The sequence below is a fragment of the Paramisgurnus dabryanus genome, chromosome 1 (assembly GCF_030506205.2).
Source record: "Paramisgurnus dabryanus chromosome 1, PD_genome_1.1, whole genome shotgun sequence".
NCBI lineage: Eukaryota > Metazoa > Chordata > Actinopteri > Cypriniformes > Cobitidae > Paramisgurnus > Paramisgurnus dabryanus.
The window spans coordinates 8,666,178-8,686,511 of record NC_133337.1 but is presented as its reverse complement, the minus strand read 5'-3'; the positions used below and the strand labels follow the sequence as shown (position 1 = coordinate 8,686,511).

The 20,334-nt window shown below is 37.9% G+C and overlaps 1 protein-coding gene across 3 annotated transcripts in view; it reads left to right on the top strand.

Moving 5' to 3' along the window:
* Positions 1 to 1,021: 1,021 nt before the first annotated feature.
* The window catches only part of dock4b (dedicator of cytokinesis 4b), a 105,470-nt gene continuing 86,157 nt past the window's right edge, over positions 1,022 to 20,334 (top strand). For all 3 annotated transcript variants that reach the window (XM_065265583.2, XM_065265584.2, XM_065265582.2), the window contains exon 1: positions 1,022 to 1,187. In XM_065265583.2, coding sequence (XP_065121655.1) covers positions 1,145 to 1,187 — 43 coding nt within the window. In that variant the 5' untranslated portion in view covers positions 1,022 to 1,144. The remainder of the gene's footprint in view (positions 1,188 to 20,334) is intronic.

The window sequence follows — 20,334 nt, the reverse complement described above, 5'->3', positions numbered from 1 at the left end:
AACGGGCATACTGATAATGATAAAACAGGAATCAAGTAGTTTTTTTGGTATCTGTATTCTGTTATGCATTGATGAATCTACAACGTGTGCAGACTCTAAAGACTGTTCATTCAACTCTTGAATTCAAACAAAAAACTTGGAAATAATTAAACTTTGGGTCTTTATAGTGCCACAAAAAAAAAAAACATTTAAAAAAAGCAACTAAATACCAATAAAAATCTCAAATTATATTTAAATAAAAAAATACTTTAATTGTTTACTATTTTTTTATTTTGGATTTATTCATACAGTAAATTGTATAAAATGTAGTATATATAGTTATTGTAGTAATTTTATAAACCAGGGCCAGTCATCTTTGTCTGATTGAAAATCAGCGTGGTTACTTTTACCTTTACACTGTACATGTGAAAAGACGGCTGATTAACCAGCCATTAGTCATTTGGATAAGACTGGGTATGTTGTGACAACTTGAAATGTAACAATTTATGAAAGTTAAACAGTTATAAACCAAAAGAAGTTTAAAAGCTGTGCATTACAGTGCTATACAAAATACATGTGTTGATTATTTACTTTTTGACCAATGTTCATAGTTGAATTATGGTATTAACATTTGGCTCTTGCAATGTTAAACTGCAATTGTTTTTAAAATATATAAAAAAGCAAAATACTGGATCCAAGAAGTGTGCATCATTTTTTTGAAAATGCATATTTTTAATGTATGACCTATAACAAAAATAAAATAAAATAATCTGGCCCTCAAAAAAAGAGTAGTTATAGACCCCTGATATAAATTATACTTTACTTTATATTATACTTATATCTACTATTATATGGCTCACTATCTATGTATTTACTACAGTATAGTGTAATGAACACTAAAGCATACTACAGCATTTTCGCTTATCACCAACAATCAAATCAATAAATCGTAAGACTTCATTTCCCGTCATGCTTTGCGCCTTACAGTGGCCGCGCACTGGTTTGTGTGTGTGCGTGTTTGTGTGTGCGTGTGAACGCGCGTTCTCATGTCGTGCAGAGCAGTTCGCTCGAGCCATCTGAACAATGAGTTTGTGCGGTAGAATGATGTGAAGCGCGAGATAATGTATGCTTTAACGCAGCTTTTAACGCTATTTTTAACGCAAACATGAACATGTGGATACCTACTGAACACGAGAAATACGGAGTGGGTAAGTTTGATTTAAGTCTGATTTCAGTAGGACACTCACTCAGTGCGTTACAATTGAGTGATACAGAGACCGCTATTGCCTTCACATACACACACACACACACACACACACACACACACACACACACACACACACACACACACACACACACACACACACAGCTCGTGTTTATGTTTAAGACTGCTTCCTTTGTCGACTTTACATTTCATCTGGTTTACAAATATATTGTCCGGATACAAAAGTGTTTAGGACTTTGTGCGAGCGAGCAGTTGTTTTGTGTCTGTTTTGTGGTGATGGCAGTGTGGAAATAAAGCTCACATCCTATATGATCGCTAAAACAGAAGCGTGTTTTTCCCTCTAATAGATTTAACAGGATTTTTTATTCAAACAGACTCTCTTTTATTTCAGACTTCTGTATGGTTTTATCAGGTTAAAACAAAAGCAGTCAAGTCGTATAGATGCTTAAAATCCAGAAGACTCGTGAGACAGGGCTGTTGAATAAATGAAGAGTTTGGTTCCAAAACGAGATAACTCAGTTTTCTATTTTTTTTTCAAAAATCTTGTTTTTTGTATGTGCATGCCAATTAATATCAATCAAAGTACAGTTTGTTGTATTTTAACCCTCATAATTAAAAAATACAGCTAAGCAGCACAATAAAAACATGATAATAATAATAATAAATTTTTTTTTGACAAAAAATAAAACGTTATCTCGTTTTAGAACCAAACCCCTCAAAATATTGTTTATAATTATTAATACACACCAGAGCATGTTTGAAAGGTATATTTGTATATATTTTACATTTTCTCTCCATCTGTTTTTAAAGCCTGTTAATGTTCCAAAAAAATAATTTCTACATGATTTATTAGTTTAATGAACTGTTGATTTGTTTAATTTGTATTTATTTGAGATGTTTGTGTATAGGTATGGTCAGGTGAACTGACATCATCTGTCATTATATAATTTCTTTGTATATTTGAGATTTGTGCAGTTTATGAAGATATTTTGGTATGTGGTGACCACTTAAATTGGACAACAAAACCATGTCTTGGCTTGATCTTCGATGGTGTATCTGTGTTCTGGTTTGTATTCTCATTGAGGTTGGTTTCACATAAGGGTTGGTTTGTATTCTCATTAAGATTGGTTTGAATTCTCATTAGGTACGTTTACATGCAACCAAATAATCAGTTTGTAATCGTATTGAAAAGTCTTAATGTAAACACCTTAATCAATACGATTGAGGACGATCTAATGCATTTGCAAATTTGGATCGTATTGAAGGGGGTGGTGTACTCCGATTTGTGATCCGATCAGCAGGAGAAAAGTACGCATGTAAACGCGTGAATCTTAGTATTTTCTAAATCGGATGCAAAAAATACCTTGTGCACATGCGCAGAACATTTGTGCTCCAAGTTCACATATTATATTTACCTCTTATATCACATGATTCTTGTCACAGAAACACTTAACAACAAGGTAAAGCATCACACATTATTAAGGTAACGTTAATGGGGTCACGCACCGTACTAAATTCGGCAGCGTTTATGTATACTTTTAAAACATTAGGCTACTTAAAGCAATAAAATAGCGTTGTGCTTTTTGAAAAGTGTGTTTTCATTACCTATATCTAAAAAATACACAGCGTAGCGTTGCCAAGTCCTCTGATTTTTCAAGTTTAGATTTGGGATACTGTTTAAACAGTTGTTTTTTTTCTGCCGGTTAAAGATTAAATGATTTTGTTGCTAAGTTATAGGTATTTGGGCTGTGAATAGTCATTGGGATGCTTTTGGGCTAGTTTTGAACGTCCATTCGGATGCTTTTGATACGCGAGTCTGGCAACCCTGGCTGTGCGCTTGCGCAGACTTTCGTTTCGGATTCTATATAATGTAAACAAACATTTAAATCAGATTGCAATGTTTAGGGTGCATGTACACTGTATCGTCGTAACCTTTAATCATATTAAATTCAGTCGAATTGACAAAATTTTGTGCATGTAAACATAGCCATTGAGGTTGGTTTGTATTCTCATTGAGGTTGGATTGTATTCTCATTGAGGTTGGTTTGTATTCTCATTGAAGTTGTTTTGTATTCTCTTTGAGGTTGGATATCAGGTTGAGCACTGTCTATATGAACTTAATGAGTCCTGCTGATTTTTTTAATCATCACAGGAAATACTAGCCTGGTCCAACCAGACTCTCGTACATTCATTTCATTTGTACAGAGAGTCTGGCAACGCTCCATTGCAAAGCGTTACTTCCGTTAAGGAGGGTCCATTGTTGAAGTTTAAAACTATTGGATCTGCCCAGAGTCACTCAGGATCTGCCAAAGCCAATCGCTAACGTGTGGTCGTGACGTATATCATGCACCGAAACCGGACTGAAACAACAAGTCAGAATAATCAGACAAACAAAAGTTAGCAAACCTGGTTCTTGCTCCGGCTTTAACTTCTGTATATTCGGCAGTTTTGCAACAACGGACCGAATAGCTTTTCTCACGTCTTTCTCCGCTGCCATTACTGAACTACAACTCAAACTGACGCACAACCTCAACGTCATCGTTCTTAGCCACCCCCATCTGTTCGCTGATTGGTCCTGCAGATTTTTGCAGGAGAAAACGAAACTCTATAGAGCCATCCCAGACGTACTGCTGAAGCGAAATGAAAATTAAGCGGAAGCACGTAGGAGGGTGGAGCCAGGCTAAGGAAATACAATCAAAGCTCAGGGATTATAAGCAGTGGGTCCAATACTATGAGCAACTTGCTTGTTAAACCAAGTAAGCTGGATTTTGCATAAGTTATGGTGATTCCTATGAGGATTTTGTCATTCCCATGCATCCTTTACTTTTAAGTGGGGCTCGCTTTGGGATTTTGAGTGTGATTTCTAGAGGTTTTATATTTGAAGGTTTCATATATTTCAGCGTTTGATCTTTTGCCAGAAACAAAATCCATACTTTAGTGTTTAATTGGAGTCTGGTAAGTGCAGTGAAGAACTCCACTGATGAAATATGAATGAACCCTCGCAGTCGCTGCTATAAGACACCGTTTATCCCTCGATCGGATTAATGAGGCTAATTAAATCAAGACAAGGTGTGAAAATTGTGTTGTAATGGCCCTATTGACTTTCATTGTTTTTTCTTTTCTTTAACCTGTCAAACAGGAACCAGGAAATAAATGTGATGGTTTTTTGCCATAATAGTGTTTTTGACAGCCCTGGCATTTGTGGAAATTGTGCAAACGCTGCATGGGTGGAAATACCCTCATTTTTGCATTTCTTCCTTTGCCGTCTTCATTTCGCAAGACAAATGTGATCATCTAAGAGCTTGAAATAGATTGAGGGTGGAATATGACTAACTTACAGAACGCTTTTAGTGTCTGGAGCTATTTTTTGTGACTCCCTCGGTTTAACAATTTTTGGAAATGCAAGAAAATTGTTCCCACCCCATTTGGGCTAAAAAAAACACACTTCCTTGTTTTATCAGGCGGTGATGCTTTTGGCTGTCTAGCATGCATGTGTTGTGTTTTATTTTGAATCACAATTTGTCCTACTTAAAACATTTTGTTTTTGTCTCAGTTATGTTTAAATGACTTTCAGACAATACTCACTGCTGCCTTACAGTAATCAGAATTAGATTTTTATTGCAGTACAGTAATGAGAGACTAGTATGACTAACCAACATGCCCAGGGCAGACTGAATGATTTGGAACGGAGCCATCGGTGGGATGTTGCCTAAAGTGCCCTTGAATGCTCAGTGAGCCCAGAAGAGCTTTGACCGGGATGTTTTGGTCTGTGTTTATGACTGTGTGTATGCATTATGCCTGAGGCTGACTGTCCTTCTGCTCTTGTTTTCTATAGCCTTTCGATCCCTTTGGGAGAGCGTAGCAGGCGAAGGGGGTTAACACTGTGTGGAAGTGTAAATGGCCACCCTGTGTGATGCCCTGTGGGATTAGCAGGTTGTTGTGGAAGGGCACTGAGCCATTTCTTCATTACTGAAAATATTCTGTAATGACTGGAGCCTGGGGTCCAGAGGGGGCGGGGTATTACAACACCTCGGCGCATGTAATTGCTTCTTTATTTGTAGGCCACGCCCACTGAGAAGAGCAGATGCAGTCGCTTGGAACGGCGGTTCTCAATTTTGGTCTTGGGGATCCACGCTGCTGCTTATTTTGTATGTTTGTGACCTATGTCGTCAGAGCTCTCTGCTACTGAGATGATTTGACCGCTGCTAATGCTTAGTATCCTATTGAAGTAAGCTACAGGAACACATTTCTGTTTCATCCTTTCGGTCTCTCTCGTGAAGCCAACACCAAAGTGACTTGAACTTTAATTCATCGACTGGCCGCTAGAGACTGGCTCCAAAAGGTAGTTAATCCCATAGACCCGCCCAATGCCCATGTTAAAATGCCCAACTTTACAACAGAAATAAATATGTTTACAGCTTGGTACAAAAAGTTTTTTGGTCTGTACAGCTAATTTGGCCCTTCATGACAACTGTGGGGGGTAAATTTTTTGTAACTTGTTAGTTTGAATTATATATTAAGCATTACATTTCTGCATAATTAAGGGCGTGGCCACTTGAGTGACAGGTGAATTGTCATTGCTGTCACTACTGTCAAGCTAAGCGGGCGTGGTTGCACCCAGATTCCGTCTCTTTGCCTATTTTCGGTTGTCTGTGAGTGACGCCCTGTCAAGATGGGTATGGCAGGCTCTGCCAACTTTGAGCTTTATAAATGCTCTTCAGAAAACTATGGGTGACGTCACAGACACCACGTCCATGTTTTCATACAGTCTATGCTTGTGACTAGTTGTTAATATTTCGTCACACTCTAAAGATGCAATGAGATTGCATTGATGAATCACAATTGACCTATGGCTAAGCCACGCCCCCTGCACTCACTCATACAAACAATCAAAATTCTGTGATAGGCGCTATGGCAGCTGTAAGCAGTAGGAGTTGTGGTTTACCCCATAACTTAATCCAGAGCAGACACTTATCTTAGTTGATATGTGGCTTGGGGAAGGGTAAAAAATACGGGTAAAAAAATACACAACGTCGCCCAGCATCTCGGGATACCTAGTGTCGGAGTTGCATGGACCCTCCGCACACACCGTTTGAACATTTTAAACTTAAAATTACAAGAAAAAACATATAAAAACAAATGAAAACTGATTAACTGCAATGCATTTCAATGGACGTGAAAGCAAAGAATGTCCGAGTGTATTGGGTTAGCTATGCGCACTGTGATTGGCTCATCGCGTTTGGGGCGTGGCTTAGCCATAGGTCAATTGGAGACTAGCAGTTATAGATGCATGAATGAAAAACTCAGACAGGCAAACCGAGAGAGACCTAATTGCAAAGACCACATCCTTAACTTCTGAAAGCTAAAAATCCCCTACCCTTTGAAATCGAAGCTTGCCGCTTTCCTGTTATTGATCCTAAACCAGGCACGCTCCCCCGACCTCATAATCCCCTTGACCTTTGACCCGGCGTTCAGGGTGCAAGCAAACAGGGAGATTATTAATACACACTGAACCCTGACTGTGGATGTTATTAAGTGTGCTCATTAATGCAGAGGAAAAGCCTTCTGTGTGAATAAGGATGGTGCGTTAGGGAGAGATAGAGATGAAACAGAAGGATGCTATCGTTGCTTTGGCAAGCAGGAGGACTGGTGGTGTCAGGTTGAGACAGCGCTACTGAAAGACTCCCTTCAGGTTCTTAGAAGGAGTGAGAGGACAAATTCAAATTTGACTGTCATTTTAAGATGATCATGACGGTCAATAGTTGCTCAGAAACTGACAATTAGTAATGTTGACAGATTTTTTTGGTGGTCTAAGCATTGAGTAAGGTTGCAAGATATAAGCTATCATGAATCATTGAAACTGTGCCAACTGGGCAAATGCATATTGCAAGGGTTTGCAAGAGATAAATTACTTGAAAAAGTCATGTATAGTCAAAGTTTTAACTTGGTGCAGATAGCAGAGAGACCGGCGAGACAAAGAGAGAGTCATGCTGTCTTTTCCTAGAAATAATTTAAATCGTATGTAATATACAGCATGTATATATTTTTAGTTTTTAAATATATTTTATTATAAATCGGTTTTACAAACTTAAAGCATTATTGTATCGCTTACTGTATATCACATCATTTGTCAAGTTATCGCAAATGTCTTATTTCCAAACCATGCAGTCCTATTAGACACATTACGTGGTTAAAAAGTGTTGTTGTTTTTTGCAATGGTGTGTCAAGTTAAAATCTCCACCTTTTAAAAACATGACTATCATTCTATCTCATCCCATCTAGCTTTTTTTGAATGCCACATTCGTCTGCTTCAATAAACGGAGCATTTTTTTGATTTGCTGTATTTGGTTAGTTGACTTGAAATTTTAAGCACTGACGTGTCCTGCTGTGTGACATTTGGCAACTAAAACTATTTTAAGTAAACACGTTAAGGTAACATTAAGGTTAAAGAGCCTGCACTTAAGATCACATCCTGACCTGTTCTGGTGCTTTAATAAACCTAGTAAACGGTATGTTGAATAAAGAAACTATGATTGCATTTAAAGGAATATTCCATTTTCTTAAAAGAAAAATCCAGATAATTTACTCACCACCATGTCATCCAAAATGTTGATGTCTTTCTTTGTTCAGTCGAGAAGAAATTATGTTTTTTGAGGAAAACATTGCAGGATTTTTCTCATTTTAATGGACTTTAATAGACACCAACAATTAACGCTTAACTCAACACGTAACAGTTTTTTTTCAACGGAGTTTCAAAGGACTCTAAACGATCCCAAACGAGGCATAAGGGTCTTATCTAGCAAAACGATTGTCATTTTTGACAATAAAAATAACAAATATACACTTTTAAAGCACAACTTCTCGTCTAAATCCAGTCCAGCGCGACCTAACGTAAATGCGTAGTAACGTAGGGAGGTCACGTGTTACATAATATATAAAACGCACATTTGCGGACCATTGTAAACAATAAACTGACACAAAGACATTAATTAGTATCAGTTGACATACAACAACGTAGGAACGGTCCTCGTCCTCAACACTTGTAAGCACTGGGGCGGAGTTTCGCGTTCGTCCTCTGTGACCTCTTGACGTCATGACGTATTGCGTGGGGTCACGTTGGCACATCACGACTGGATTTAAACGAGAAGTTGTGCTTTAAAAGTGTATATTTGTTATTTTTTAATGTCAAAAATGACAATCGTTTTGCTAGATAAGACCCTTATGCCTCGTTTGGGATCGTTTATAGTCTTTTGAAACTCCGTTGAAAAAAACTGTTACGTGTTGAGTTAAGTGTTAATTGTTGGTGTCTATTAAAGTCCATTAAAATGAGAAAAATCCTGCAATGTTTTCCTCAAAAAACATAATTTCTTCTCGACTGAACAAAGAAAGACATCAACATTTTGGATGACATGGTGGTGAGTAAATTATCTGGATTTTTCTTTTAAGAAAATGGAATATTCCTTTAAGACCCTTTAAGATCTGCAAACCCGTCGGAGCCGATGGTATAGTGGAAAGTGCTCCGACATATGGTGCAAACGCACTTCCGGCGACCCGAGTTCGAATCCCGGCTCGAGGTCCTTTGCCGATCCCATACCCCTCTCTTCACCCTGTACTTTCCTGTCGCCTCTCCATTACTTACTATCAATAAAAAGGCAAAAATGGCCCAAAAAAAAAAAAAAAAAAAAAAAAAAGATCTGCAAACCCAATTTTTAGCAAAAATTATAAAGAACGTTATTTTAAAGGATATATACACTGTTTGTTCACAAGGCTTTTGTTGTCTTTTCTGTAAATTTAGTCTGATAATGTTTTAAACTCCACCTTTAGTCCCAGACCTTGTTTCAAATCCAAAGTGCCATTTTTGTGTCATGCTGCGTGCACATCGCAAGCTACTTTTAGACTGTCTGTGTCCGAAATAGCCCCCTATACGCCATTCCCTATAACGGGAACATTCCCTTACGTTAGTTTGCTAATATAGTCCACTTCAATCAGTGAATGAATATGAGAGAATAAATTTGGACACTAAAGCTAGTGCCACAACAAAAGTTTTTTTTAAACTTAATCAGATTTTCAAAATGTGAGAGACCACAGAAATGATGAAAAAATGTGACGATTTAACATGTTTGTTCCTATAGTGTGGGGTGGCACTATGTGGTCATGAAAGCACACCCCACACCATCAGATTAACTTCACAAACTATGCAAGTCTCGACTAAGAACACAGGAAATCTCGCCTAGATCTTGCAAAGTTACTTGTGGCCAAAAGTCACTTCACAGTAAACAAACATGGCGAACAATGGGCATAAAGAAATGCCATTAATACAATGGACTGGTTTTTTACATCTCTGATGTCCATCTCAGTTTGGACTGTGCATGCTGCACCCAGACTGTAGTTGTTATGGTTTCATCTTTCATTAGCTTGCTTTCTCTTTCGTTTCAATTGACAATCTACAGCGTGTGTCTGCATAATGCATTAAAATTAAATATTTACGATTTGCGAGTGGCACCGACGTGCTTCCGAGCAGATTCAGACGCTCTTAACACATCGCACACCACAGGAAAATCTGATAAGATGATTGGTGCAACCACGAAGACTATCAGGACTATACCTAGGATTATCGTAAAGGGGAAAATCGGCCCAATTTCAGCCCGATTATTTTGTGACAGGTACCCGGCTTAAGCAATAGAAGCACTGTGGCCGCCATTATGTGTCGGGACACAGGAGTTCCTTTGGCACACGCCTCACAGTGGTAGCGGCTAGATGTTGGGTGCACATCGGTTGTACACTTATTATTGTTGTGAATTATGGGATTGAATAGGGTATAGGGAGCTATTTCGGACACAGCCACTGTAGCTGTGTCCCAATTCGAAGGCTTTATCCTTCGAAGGACTGAAAGTGTCTGAAATGAGACTGTGTAGGAGGATCCAAAATTTGTGTCACCTGCAGTACGTGCCCACCGCGCCTGTCAGCAGGACACAACGGAGATGTTCCTGACTTAAAAAAAGATACATTTTATTTTAGAAAATATGACACGTTGATGTTGATTAAACTAACCAACAGTATATAAAATTAATCGACCTTAGAAATATACACAACATATACCGAATAATATTAATACAAAACATTACTTATAATACTAAAGCAGTGGCAAAACAATTCTGCTAAATACACACTTTTATTTAACAATTTTTTTATGTTTATTTTAAAATATTAGTTATATTCAGCCATTAAAGGCACGCAGTGAATCTCGAGATAGTCTCGGCTTTGAAGGATCCATTCATTCTATCCTCCAAAGCCTGGAGAAAGAAGGACGCATTCTGAGGTAGCATTTTAAGCAGCCTTCAAATAAGGGTGGCCTTACTGACCTTCAATCACATTGCTGTTATGCAATCGGTCTTAGAATAAAGCCTACGGAAGTTGCAGCCTTCGAAATGGGACACAGCTTGTGTGTAGTCGGCTTCTTTCAGTGACATGTCGTCATTAGTAGGCGTTCCTAATTTTAGTGGCCTAGTTACAATTCTAAACAAATGAGTAGTTACTGACAAGAGATGGATGAAGTGAACTTCCCATTGGTTAGTCGCTTCTGAAAGTTGAACTTTTCAACCATGTCACATAGCTGAAGTTGCCAAGTTTTCATTGTAATGATCGAGATTGTGTTGCTAGTTGGTGTGCATTTGCTGAGTTATCGGTTCTTCATATAAACAAACATGTTTCTCATGGAAGATCTATGATGTTTTCTGTATCCCTCTGGTGATTTACTTTTAAACTGATCTCTGATTTCTTTGACCTTTCCCTTAAACAAAAGGTGATGTGATGTAAACATGACTACAGAGGTGCTCCAGTGTCAGTACCTTGTAATTTCAGTCAAGCAAAAACAGTGCCTCAGACTTTACCATTATCCAAATGATATGTGTGCATGTTGTGTTTTTGTGGTGTGTGTGTGTGTGTTTGTTGTGTTTTGATGGATAATAAAGTGTAGCAAGCAATCTAAAAGCAACAGCTCGCCCTAATATTTAAATGATGTCATCATTTACTTACAGGTTTGGAATGACATGAGGGTATGATTTCATTTGTTTCTGTGTCATGTCTAGGCAACGTTTGCATTCAGATTGAAAAGAAAGTTGCAAGAAACAGTGCAGTTTGACATCAGCGTAGTCATCTTGACTTTAAGTAAATGCGAGTTGAAATTTGTGCACAAATTTACTGCATAAAACCCCCGAAAGCAGCACATAAGCTATGTTTTGGTCATTTTATAAACCAGTTAGGAGCTAGTCACATCAAGCAATACTTCAAAATTTTTATGTATGACAGAAACAAAGAGCAGCATAAGGTGTGGATTTCCAAATCTTTCATTTTTTTGTGAACTATTCCTTCTTTTGATCTTTCTTTTTATAGATGTATAGTACATGGACTGAAAGTTTTTTTATCTGTTGTTCCAGTCGCTTGCTCGCGTCTCGACACGTTTTCTCTGTGATGTCCGCCGGGATTACTGAGAAGTGCTAGCAGACCTGAGAGCCCGTTAGCTGTTATCTAAGCTGTCAAGGGTGCAATACGGCATTGGCAGCATCGCCTGACTGCCGCTGTCAAGGCAACTGCATTCGCCTCTTTAATACATTTTGCTAAGACCTGCTGACACACTTTCACACTGAGTTGATGTGTTAAATCTATAGATCATTTTTATACCCCAGCGAGGCCAGGACGGGGGCAGTATTCCCTCTCAGATATTCTGGGTGATTACAAAACCCTTTTTCAGCTAAACTTAAGAGTGAAAGAGTGAAAGCAGAGGTGATTAAAGTCCCTTCTTATTGTTAGCATGTCTTTTTGCAGTCTAAAACCAAATCGACTTGATTGACTGATTCGAGACTTGGTCACCTGCGCATACATCATGATTATTATTAGTGATGCACCGATATATCGGCCGCCGATATTTATCGGCCGATTTTTGATTAATTTGAAACCATCGGCATATCGGCAATAGCACGAGAAAGGCCGATACCGATTGTTTATTAATTAACTGCATAAAGAAATCCATTATATGTAAAAAAAATGAGTTAATGTTGTTTATCAAATAAATGCTGAATAGCAAAAACCACCTTTGAAGGTTGTCATGCTGTCTTATTATATTTGTTTTAGCTTAATTTGTGCCTCTCTTATTATGTTGGTCAGTTGAATGTTAATTAGATCCAATCCATGTTCAGTAAAAATAATTTGATGCAGAAATAAACTAGCTAATAGACCAACTGTATAGTATTGTATACAAGTGTTTAATATCGGTATCGGCATCGGTATCGCCCAGAAGTTGTCTGTTTAAATCGGCATCGGTATCGGCCCAAACAAATCCTATCGGTGCATCCCTAATTATTATGAACATTATTCTTCATGAATAAATATCCTATTATTTATTATCATTATCATCAAGTGTTATTTTTCTAGTTGTTCACCTCGCTTTCCAAGTCTTTTAATATTATGTCCAAAAAGCATACGAAGTGCACTTTTCCCGTCATCACTTCCAGCTTGGACCTGCGGCGCACTTTCAGCAGAGATACCTTAATTATGGAGATAGCAACCTTCAGTATTCTCCCATTAGAAAACCCGTCAACTAAAGTGCAGCCCCTCAGCCACTCAATAATGATCAGTGACATCTGTTGCGGGCGTTCAGAGTGTTATGACAGTCAGTTACATTTTACAGTTTTTTGCCAGAATTTAAGATTATATTTTAATCTGTTCATTAAAAATGGCTTCTGGTCTCATTCCCTGTGTATAGCAGTGTTAGCAGCGTTTTTATTCTAAGCTTGCAGGCTTCACTAGAGAGGGTCTTGCTTTCAGTATAGCTTAACCATATTTGCATTTTCTGCATGGGACCCTATTAGATCCACTCCGGATGCCATTTCGTTGTGTTGGCAGCCAGCCTCGTCTCACATGACGTTAAAAACCCAGGTGTGTGCTTTGCATGGAGCATCGTTTTGATCATGGCTAGTTTGTTTTGCACAGGCGCCGCACACATGTACATGACCTTGCTTTTTTGACCATTTATCAATTTAATTTTATATCGACAATTAATCGAAAATCGATTATATAAGATAAATTAGTATAAGATAAATTCGTTTTCACCATAATACGTGCAATACTTATAATTCAGACAGGTTTTTTTTGGAATAGTTGATAGTAGATGCAAACAAGCCAAATTGGCTTTAGGATCTTGTGGTTTTCATTTATCATAAAGGAAATAATAATTCACATTTCTCATTTTTATAAAAAGCTAATGGAATCTTTTTTGATTTATTGGGTGCTCCCAACCATTACCAGTAAAGTGTCCCATTTCTCTAAACTTCTGTTGCCTTATGGGGTTCCTCATTTTTAATATTGTTTGTGATGTTTAAGACAAAGCCTTTTACTTCAGCGCCAAGTTGTTCTGTTATATCCTGATATAATAAATCACTTGCTTCTCCCTCTGATCATTTGAAGTTAGTTTATCCAGAGGGGCAACATCTCCGCCTCACGGTTGATTGAATGGGGTCTGCTTAACATTCACGCGACGACATCCGACACAGTTAACAAGCATTCAGGGATTTCTTCCTTTGCTTCTGGTCCTTTGTTTAATGCTCAACTTTCTTTTAGCCTTTCAAAAGCTTAATTTTAGCCTGTTTTGGTAAATTATATAAGAAATGTAACCAAAATGGTTTGTGTGACACAAATTTGCTCCTGTGTTGGAGTGCTGCTGTTGGAAAGCATTGGTTTGTTCCTTGAGCGGCGTGGATGGTGAGCAACCTGGATCAGCAAAAAATAAATAAATAAAAAACACACTGGCCCAGATTTTGGGACCGGTTTTTTTTACCCCCTGGCAATCCTCCACCTGGTGTCCCTATTTGACTTCTCTCAGGGTATATAAATGAACGCTTAAATGAAGTGCTAGTCAGTGGCGAAAACCAATGTGTGTCTGAATGGCTGATTTGGGCTTTTGTGGCCCTCTGAATGAATAAATGCAGACCGCTCTCTTATAATGACATCTGAAAGCCTTAAGCCTAATGCAATGTTTTTTGCTGTCTCGCATATTAAGCTTCACATAGAGAAGTAAACCAGAATAGATTTATCCAGTGGTCGTTTTAAAACATTTATAGGCTGCTTATAGAAAGCTCAATAACTTAGACATCACTTTGTTTGTAGTCAGCTGTTTTAAATGAGTTGGCTCAAGTGCATCTATAAATAATAAAGGCGGTACAAACACATGGTTTGAAATGTTTGATAAAGCTGTTAAAGAAGGATAAAGCTTTATAGTCGCACATCGATATTGCATATTTCATTTCCAAATGCTGCTTTCAGCCATCCTTAATGTACACTATATCTATCCAAAATCAAAAAACATGAGTAGCGGTCCCAAGGATATCGCTCTCATTATAAAGATTTAAATTATTGGTTTGTTTCACATTCGCTGCTGGCTCAGGCTCTCGTTAGATTTTTGTGGTTGTTGGTGCTGAGGTGGGTTAGCGTAGTGAGTAAAAATGCTATAAATACTTGCTTGTAAATTCATTGCATGTCACATATGTTTGCTGTCCTCAAATAGCACTTGCTGTTAACCACGTTGCATTTTGCTTTCTGTGGCACTTAGCCCCATTAAACAAGATCATAAAGTGACAGCGTCATGTAAGCCATGCTGCAGTCATTGACATATTTTTGCTATATTCACAGTTTTATAATAGGGCTGTTTATACCTGATATAAAGATGTGTTTTGGTCGATCAGATAACAAGTGGACAAGAGAGACACATTCACATTTACACCTGGTATTTTAATCCATCCCTTTGTCCACATTCGACCGCTTCTGAGGAGATGGTCTGTGGGCAGGTCCGTCTGCTTTCGTTTAAACGCGAGTGGAAGAAATGACGGGTTTAAATTGACATGCACTAATATTAGGTCAGAGTCCGCTGCGTGTGTTTTTGGCAAACATGTGGCACAACGTTTTGTACATGTATATGCAAGAGCTTTCTTTGATATATCAGAGCAATTGATAAAATAAGTTTTCAAGTTTAGACCCCTTAAGATAAGTAACTTAAAATCTGTAAGCTTTTAAACATAAACAATAGAATGTTGACATTAATATAAATAAAATGAGGCTGAGTACATTTATTTATTTATTTATCAATAAATACAAATACAGAGGACGTTTCTCAAACCAAAGGCTGCAGCCTCCGGAGGTCGTATTTTTAAGCTGCATACATTTTATTTCAGAATATTACCACAGGGCTCCAGACTGCCCCCAAATGGTGGCATTTTGCCCCTAATATTTGAGAGTGTGCCACTGAATTTTACATCCTGTCGCACATGTGCAACCAGTAAATTTGACCTTTTTTTCCAAAAGTGCACAATAAAATGTGACACTGAATTTAAAACAGCACATTGTAATTTCTGCATCTATCATCAAGTATTTATTAGTTATACAGTGGAAATTAGTAGAAATGTGAATATTTGGTTAGCATGTTGATTTACGGTGTGTGCCCCTAAATTTTCTGGTTGCGCCCCTAAAATTTTCAGTTGGGCGCCACTGTGCTCCTAGTGAAAAAAGTTAGTCTGGAGCCCTGTACCAATTATAAAGTTGACTATTATTCTTAGTTTATCATGAATTGTTGTTACATGTTTATGACTTGTGAATGTAATGCTCAGTTAACTTAAATAAACCAGGCTTGATGGCGTATGCAGCCTGCATATGCGACCTCCGGCTGCAGCCTCCGATTGAGAAATATCAAGAGGTATTTCCTTGCCTTTTTCTGAATTTTTCGCAATGGCCTTTTTTTTGGCTCTCTTTTGTTGGAAAATTGCCGCTCCAAATCCACCAAGTAAACAGACTTTTTATTTAGGTCTGCTGCTTTGTAACATGGCAGGAAAGTGACATGGGAACGCCGCAAATGAGGAAGAGAGAGGAGAGAAATGATCGCGTCTGATTGGTGAATGAATAGGGTTTGGTTTTACACTCTGTGACCAAGTTTGACTGATAAAGCAACTTGGATTGTTGTAAAGTAAATATGTGAATGCAACATCTGAATACAGTGATATACTGTATATGCAAGTAAACTGCCGTCATTTAGAAAGAAGATCGCATTTATGTATGATTGAGATTTTAAGTCTTTTTTCGAATTAATTGTGCAGGCCTAGCTCGGTGCATTACATTAGATCAATAGGCAGAGAATATGCCATCTTTTATGGCTTGATCACATTTGACCACACAAGCGTCTACACTACAAAAGTGTGACCAAAACCAGGTGTAAACATTTTTGATAATTTATTGGCATTATTGTGATGCACAAGTAAGGGGGGTTCACATTTCACATCTTTTGCATTTGCAAACATGTTACTTTAAATGTAGACGCTGCTGCAAACGTGCTAAAATATATTGCAATGCGGCCATGGGGGAATCTTTTTTTTTCTGCCACGTCGTTGCCGCAGCCAGTTGAAAATATTTACATTTTCAGAATAGCACGTTGGAAAGAAGGAAGAAAACGGCATTGTCATGATTTCCACAAGGTTTTAGACATAAAATGTGAACCACCCATAAGGCATTTTATAGATAATACAAAATTTATAATGTACCAATAATGTATGGTTTGTCACAAGCTACAACTGGAGAAAAACATTGATACAGTGATTTATTTTTATGCACTGTTTTCTATGTAACTAATTTACTATGGATCAAATGTGTAAACATTTGATCAATGTTTTGTAAAGAAGTGCTGTTTTTAACAGCTGTGAATTTGGAAATCACCTGAGGTTTAAGGTTCACAGGTTCATAATCATCTTTCCATTTTAACAATGCTCACCACAAGTTAGTGATATGAAAAGGACACAGCTGTGTTTCATCCTTTCCTCAGGATGGCCTCTCTGTGAAAGAGCCTACCAGGCATTACCTGTGAAAATCCCACGGGATTAAGAGAAACCACTAACCACAGTTTCCCATCTGGCTGTCAGTGTTGGATTTCAGCCTCTTCTCACATGGAGGGTTCATTTGGCATTTGAGTCCATTGCCCTTGAGGAATTTTGGGATGCTTGGTCTGTCATCCCAGCGGAGCTTCTTAACACCTCAAATTTTCATAGAAAGCTGTAAACCCAATCCTAGTTGTCGGTGTGTTAATTCTGTTATTTTGGGTGCTTATTATTAGACATTTAATTCCCATAGAGCCTCTGGTCAGGTTAGGTAATGTGCTTTCAGAGATTGTATTGATTCTGCCAAGAATGTAGATCAGGAAAAATATGAGATCAGAATAATCTGACCAGTAAGTGCTCAGTATTTCCACTGCACTAAAACCCTCAGACTTCCTTTAGCCAGCCTCTTTGACTGTTTTCAACGAGCTCTACATTCATTACAGAGGGTGTAAATGGCGACTGTTGACCCACTTCATGGCAGAAACTGGGCCGACAGTTTTTCAATGTTTATTTTCTCCACTCCATCGATTCTCTTCGTACAGTACACAGGCCAGCATGAATTAATGAGCTAGCTGGACTTAAAACAGGAAATTGGGCCTTCTGACATGTTATCTGCTTAGCCAGACCAGATAAAAAAGATACAAAAGCTATCATTGGGTTGATACCCTTTCAAAATATACACTTTTGTACACGGTGCAATTTTAAAGGGGACATATCATGAAAATGTGACTTTTTCCATGTTTAATTGCTATAATTGGGTCCCGAGTGCTTTTATCAACCTAGAAAATTTGAAAAAGATCACACAGTTTTGGTAAATCTTTCCCTGCAAGCATGTGAAAATAGGTCATTGATATTTGACTCCCCTTGTGATGTCAAAAGGGGCTAATACCACCCCTTAATCTGCACTATCCAACCACGCCACTGCCATTTAGTGCAGATATCAGCTCATTCGCATTTAAAAGGACACACCCAAAATAGCACATTTTTGCTTGCACCTACAAAGTGAGAATTTTAACATGTTATAATAAATCATCTATGATATTTTGAGCTAAAACTTCACACTCTCTGGAGACACCAACGATTTATTTTAGATACTTAAAAGGTCTTGTGAAATGTCCACTTTAATACATTAAAGGTACACTATAAGAAATTCTTTTTTGCACTTAGATTTTTAAGTTGAATTAGTTTTTAAATTTTACATTTCTTGACTAGTAGCGAGTTGCTATAAATTATGAAAATAAGTTGAATTAGCTTTAGTTATTTTAACTTTATTTATATTTCTAGCAATTTAAGTGGAACAAGGATTTTTTACAATGTACATTGGTACCTCAGAGATGCATATCTGTACCTTAGGGCATTTTTAAAGGGTACTGCCCCCAGTTAAGCTTTTGTACCTTCTGTCTGACATTGTAGGAGCTGTGATTGCCCTTTATAGTCGAGACTGGGGCTAGTTGTCAAATTTTTTAACCCTGTAAGTGTTTGCTAAATTAATGAATTATCGATTTTGAAGTTAATTTGTGTATAGACACAATCTGTGAAGTATTGATTACAAAGAAGCTATTGAACATTGCCACTGTTTTGGACCAGAGATAAAATACACATTTAAAACACATTAAGCTCGTCTGAGAGCATGCTCTAAAATGTGGGTACCTGCTATTAAATAGTCCTACTATTATTATGGATAACAAAGCAATTATTACTAGAGAAAACAGGCATTTATGCATTTGGGCTTTTGATTCTAATTCATATAGATGTCGTCTGTCTCTATCTATCAGGAAGTTTTCTGAAAATGGGATTTTTTTTATATTTATCTTAGTGTGTCCAAAGGTCTCTTTTTTTCCCTAACAATGGAATGAGGATGTTTAAGTACTTGAAATATAAAAAATAGTGCCTACATTCGTTTTTGTTTTTGCATACTAGAGCTGACATTGTTCAGCCATGTACTGTAATCCCTCTTGATTTGTAAGCGGCACGCGACACTTGGCAAAACAGCCAGGCATGCGAGTTTCCCAGCTTGTGTGGAATTTAAAACCGCATGCACAAGTTCGGCATCTTGCTACGCCGCTGGCACAGAGTTCAACTTTAACGCATGTGGATTTCAATAGCGCATTTGTATTTACTTTTGCCGTAGACTGATTTCCTCCGACATTTCTAGGAAAGGTTGAATACAGACTGTTAAAATGTCAGCCCTGACTTTTGTCTTTGCATGATCCTGATTTACAGAGATTTGTTTTGAGCTCTTGACGAACACAGACGACCTCCGTATTGCCCGTGACATTATTTCCACACCCCAGAGAGCTGTAGAATATTAGAGCTGTATGTGTGTCAGAAAGGGGGCAGTTATTGATTCTCTTAATAAACTAAAGCAGATGTTACGGCTACTCCCAGCAGCATGCCAGTGGCTTGAGAACTTATCCACAATGGGGAAAAATGAGAGAGAGAGAGAGAGAGAGAGAGAGATTAGGCTCCATTAGCGCTCTCTCTTTACAGCTCGACTTGGAAAGGAATATGACATTCTGGATGTAAATCCACCTCGGAAAGTCGTGGTGGATGACTGTGGTATTTTCCTCGGAATCTGAACAATGTTAAACTCAATACATATTTAACCCAGTTACATTCAAAGAGATGCTGAGAGACTTCACAGCTGTGTTTTAAATCTAAGAGCTGCTGTTTTTGGTATTTTTTATTATAAAAGCCTGCCTTAATATGTTTTGAGACTTTTAATTCAAATTTGCGGTAGTTTTCTTCATTTTGTGTCTTTTTAAAGCAATTTTGTGTGTGTGGATCCGTGTTGATTTCCAAAATCTCTCCGAGCCGGCTGTTTGCAATGAAACACTGATTGTTTTCTCCATGCTTGTGTTCTGGACATTTGTTCTTCTTGTGCGCAGAATCAGCGTGTCATGCCAAAACAAACAAATGCTCATTGCTTTCGGTAGCAGGCGGATCAGATTGTGCTAACAAGACCAGGTGACGCGTATCTAATGATGTTCTGTGCTCTCGCTCTCTCTCTCTTGCTCTCTATCTCTGTATCTCTCTCTCTCTGTATCTCTCTCACTAACTCATAACACAACAAACACAGCTATGAACTGAACTATGTAAACTACAAAACTGTCGGGTGATAAAAACATAAAAAACTTGTTTAACTTGTCTGTGTGTGATCTATCTTTTTTGACACATTTTTTGCAACATTTTGTGATCTCCATTAATCTAAGCTGAGGTTTG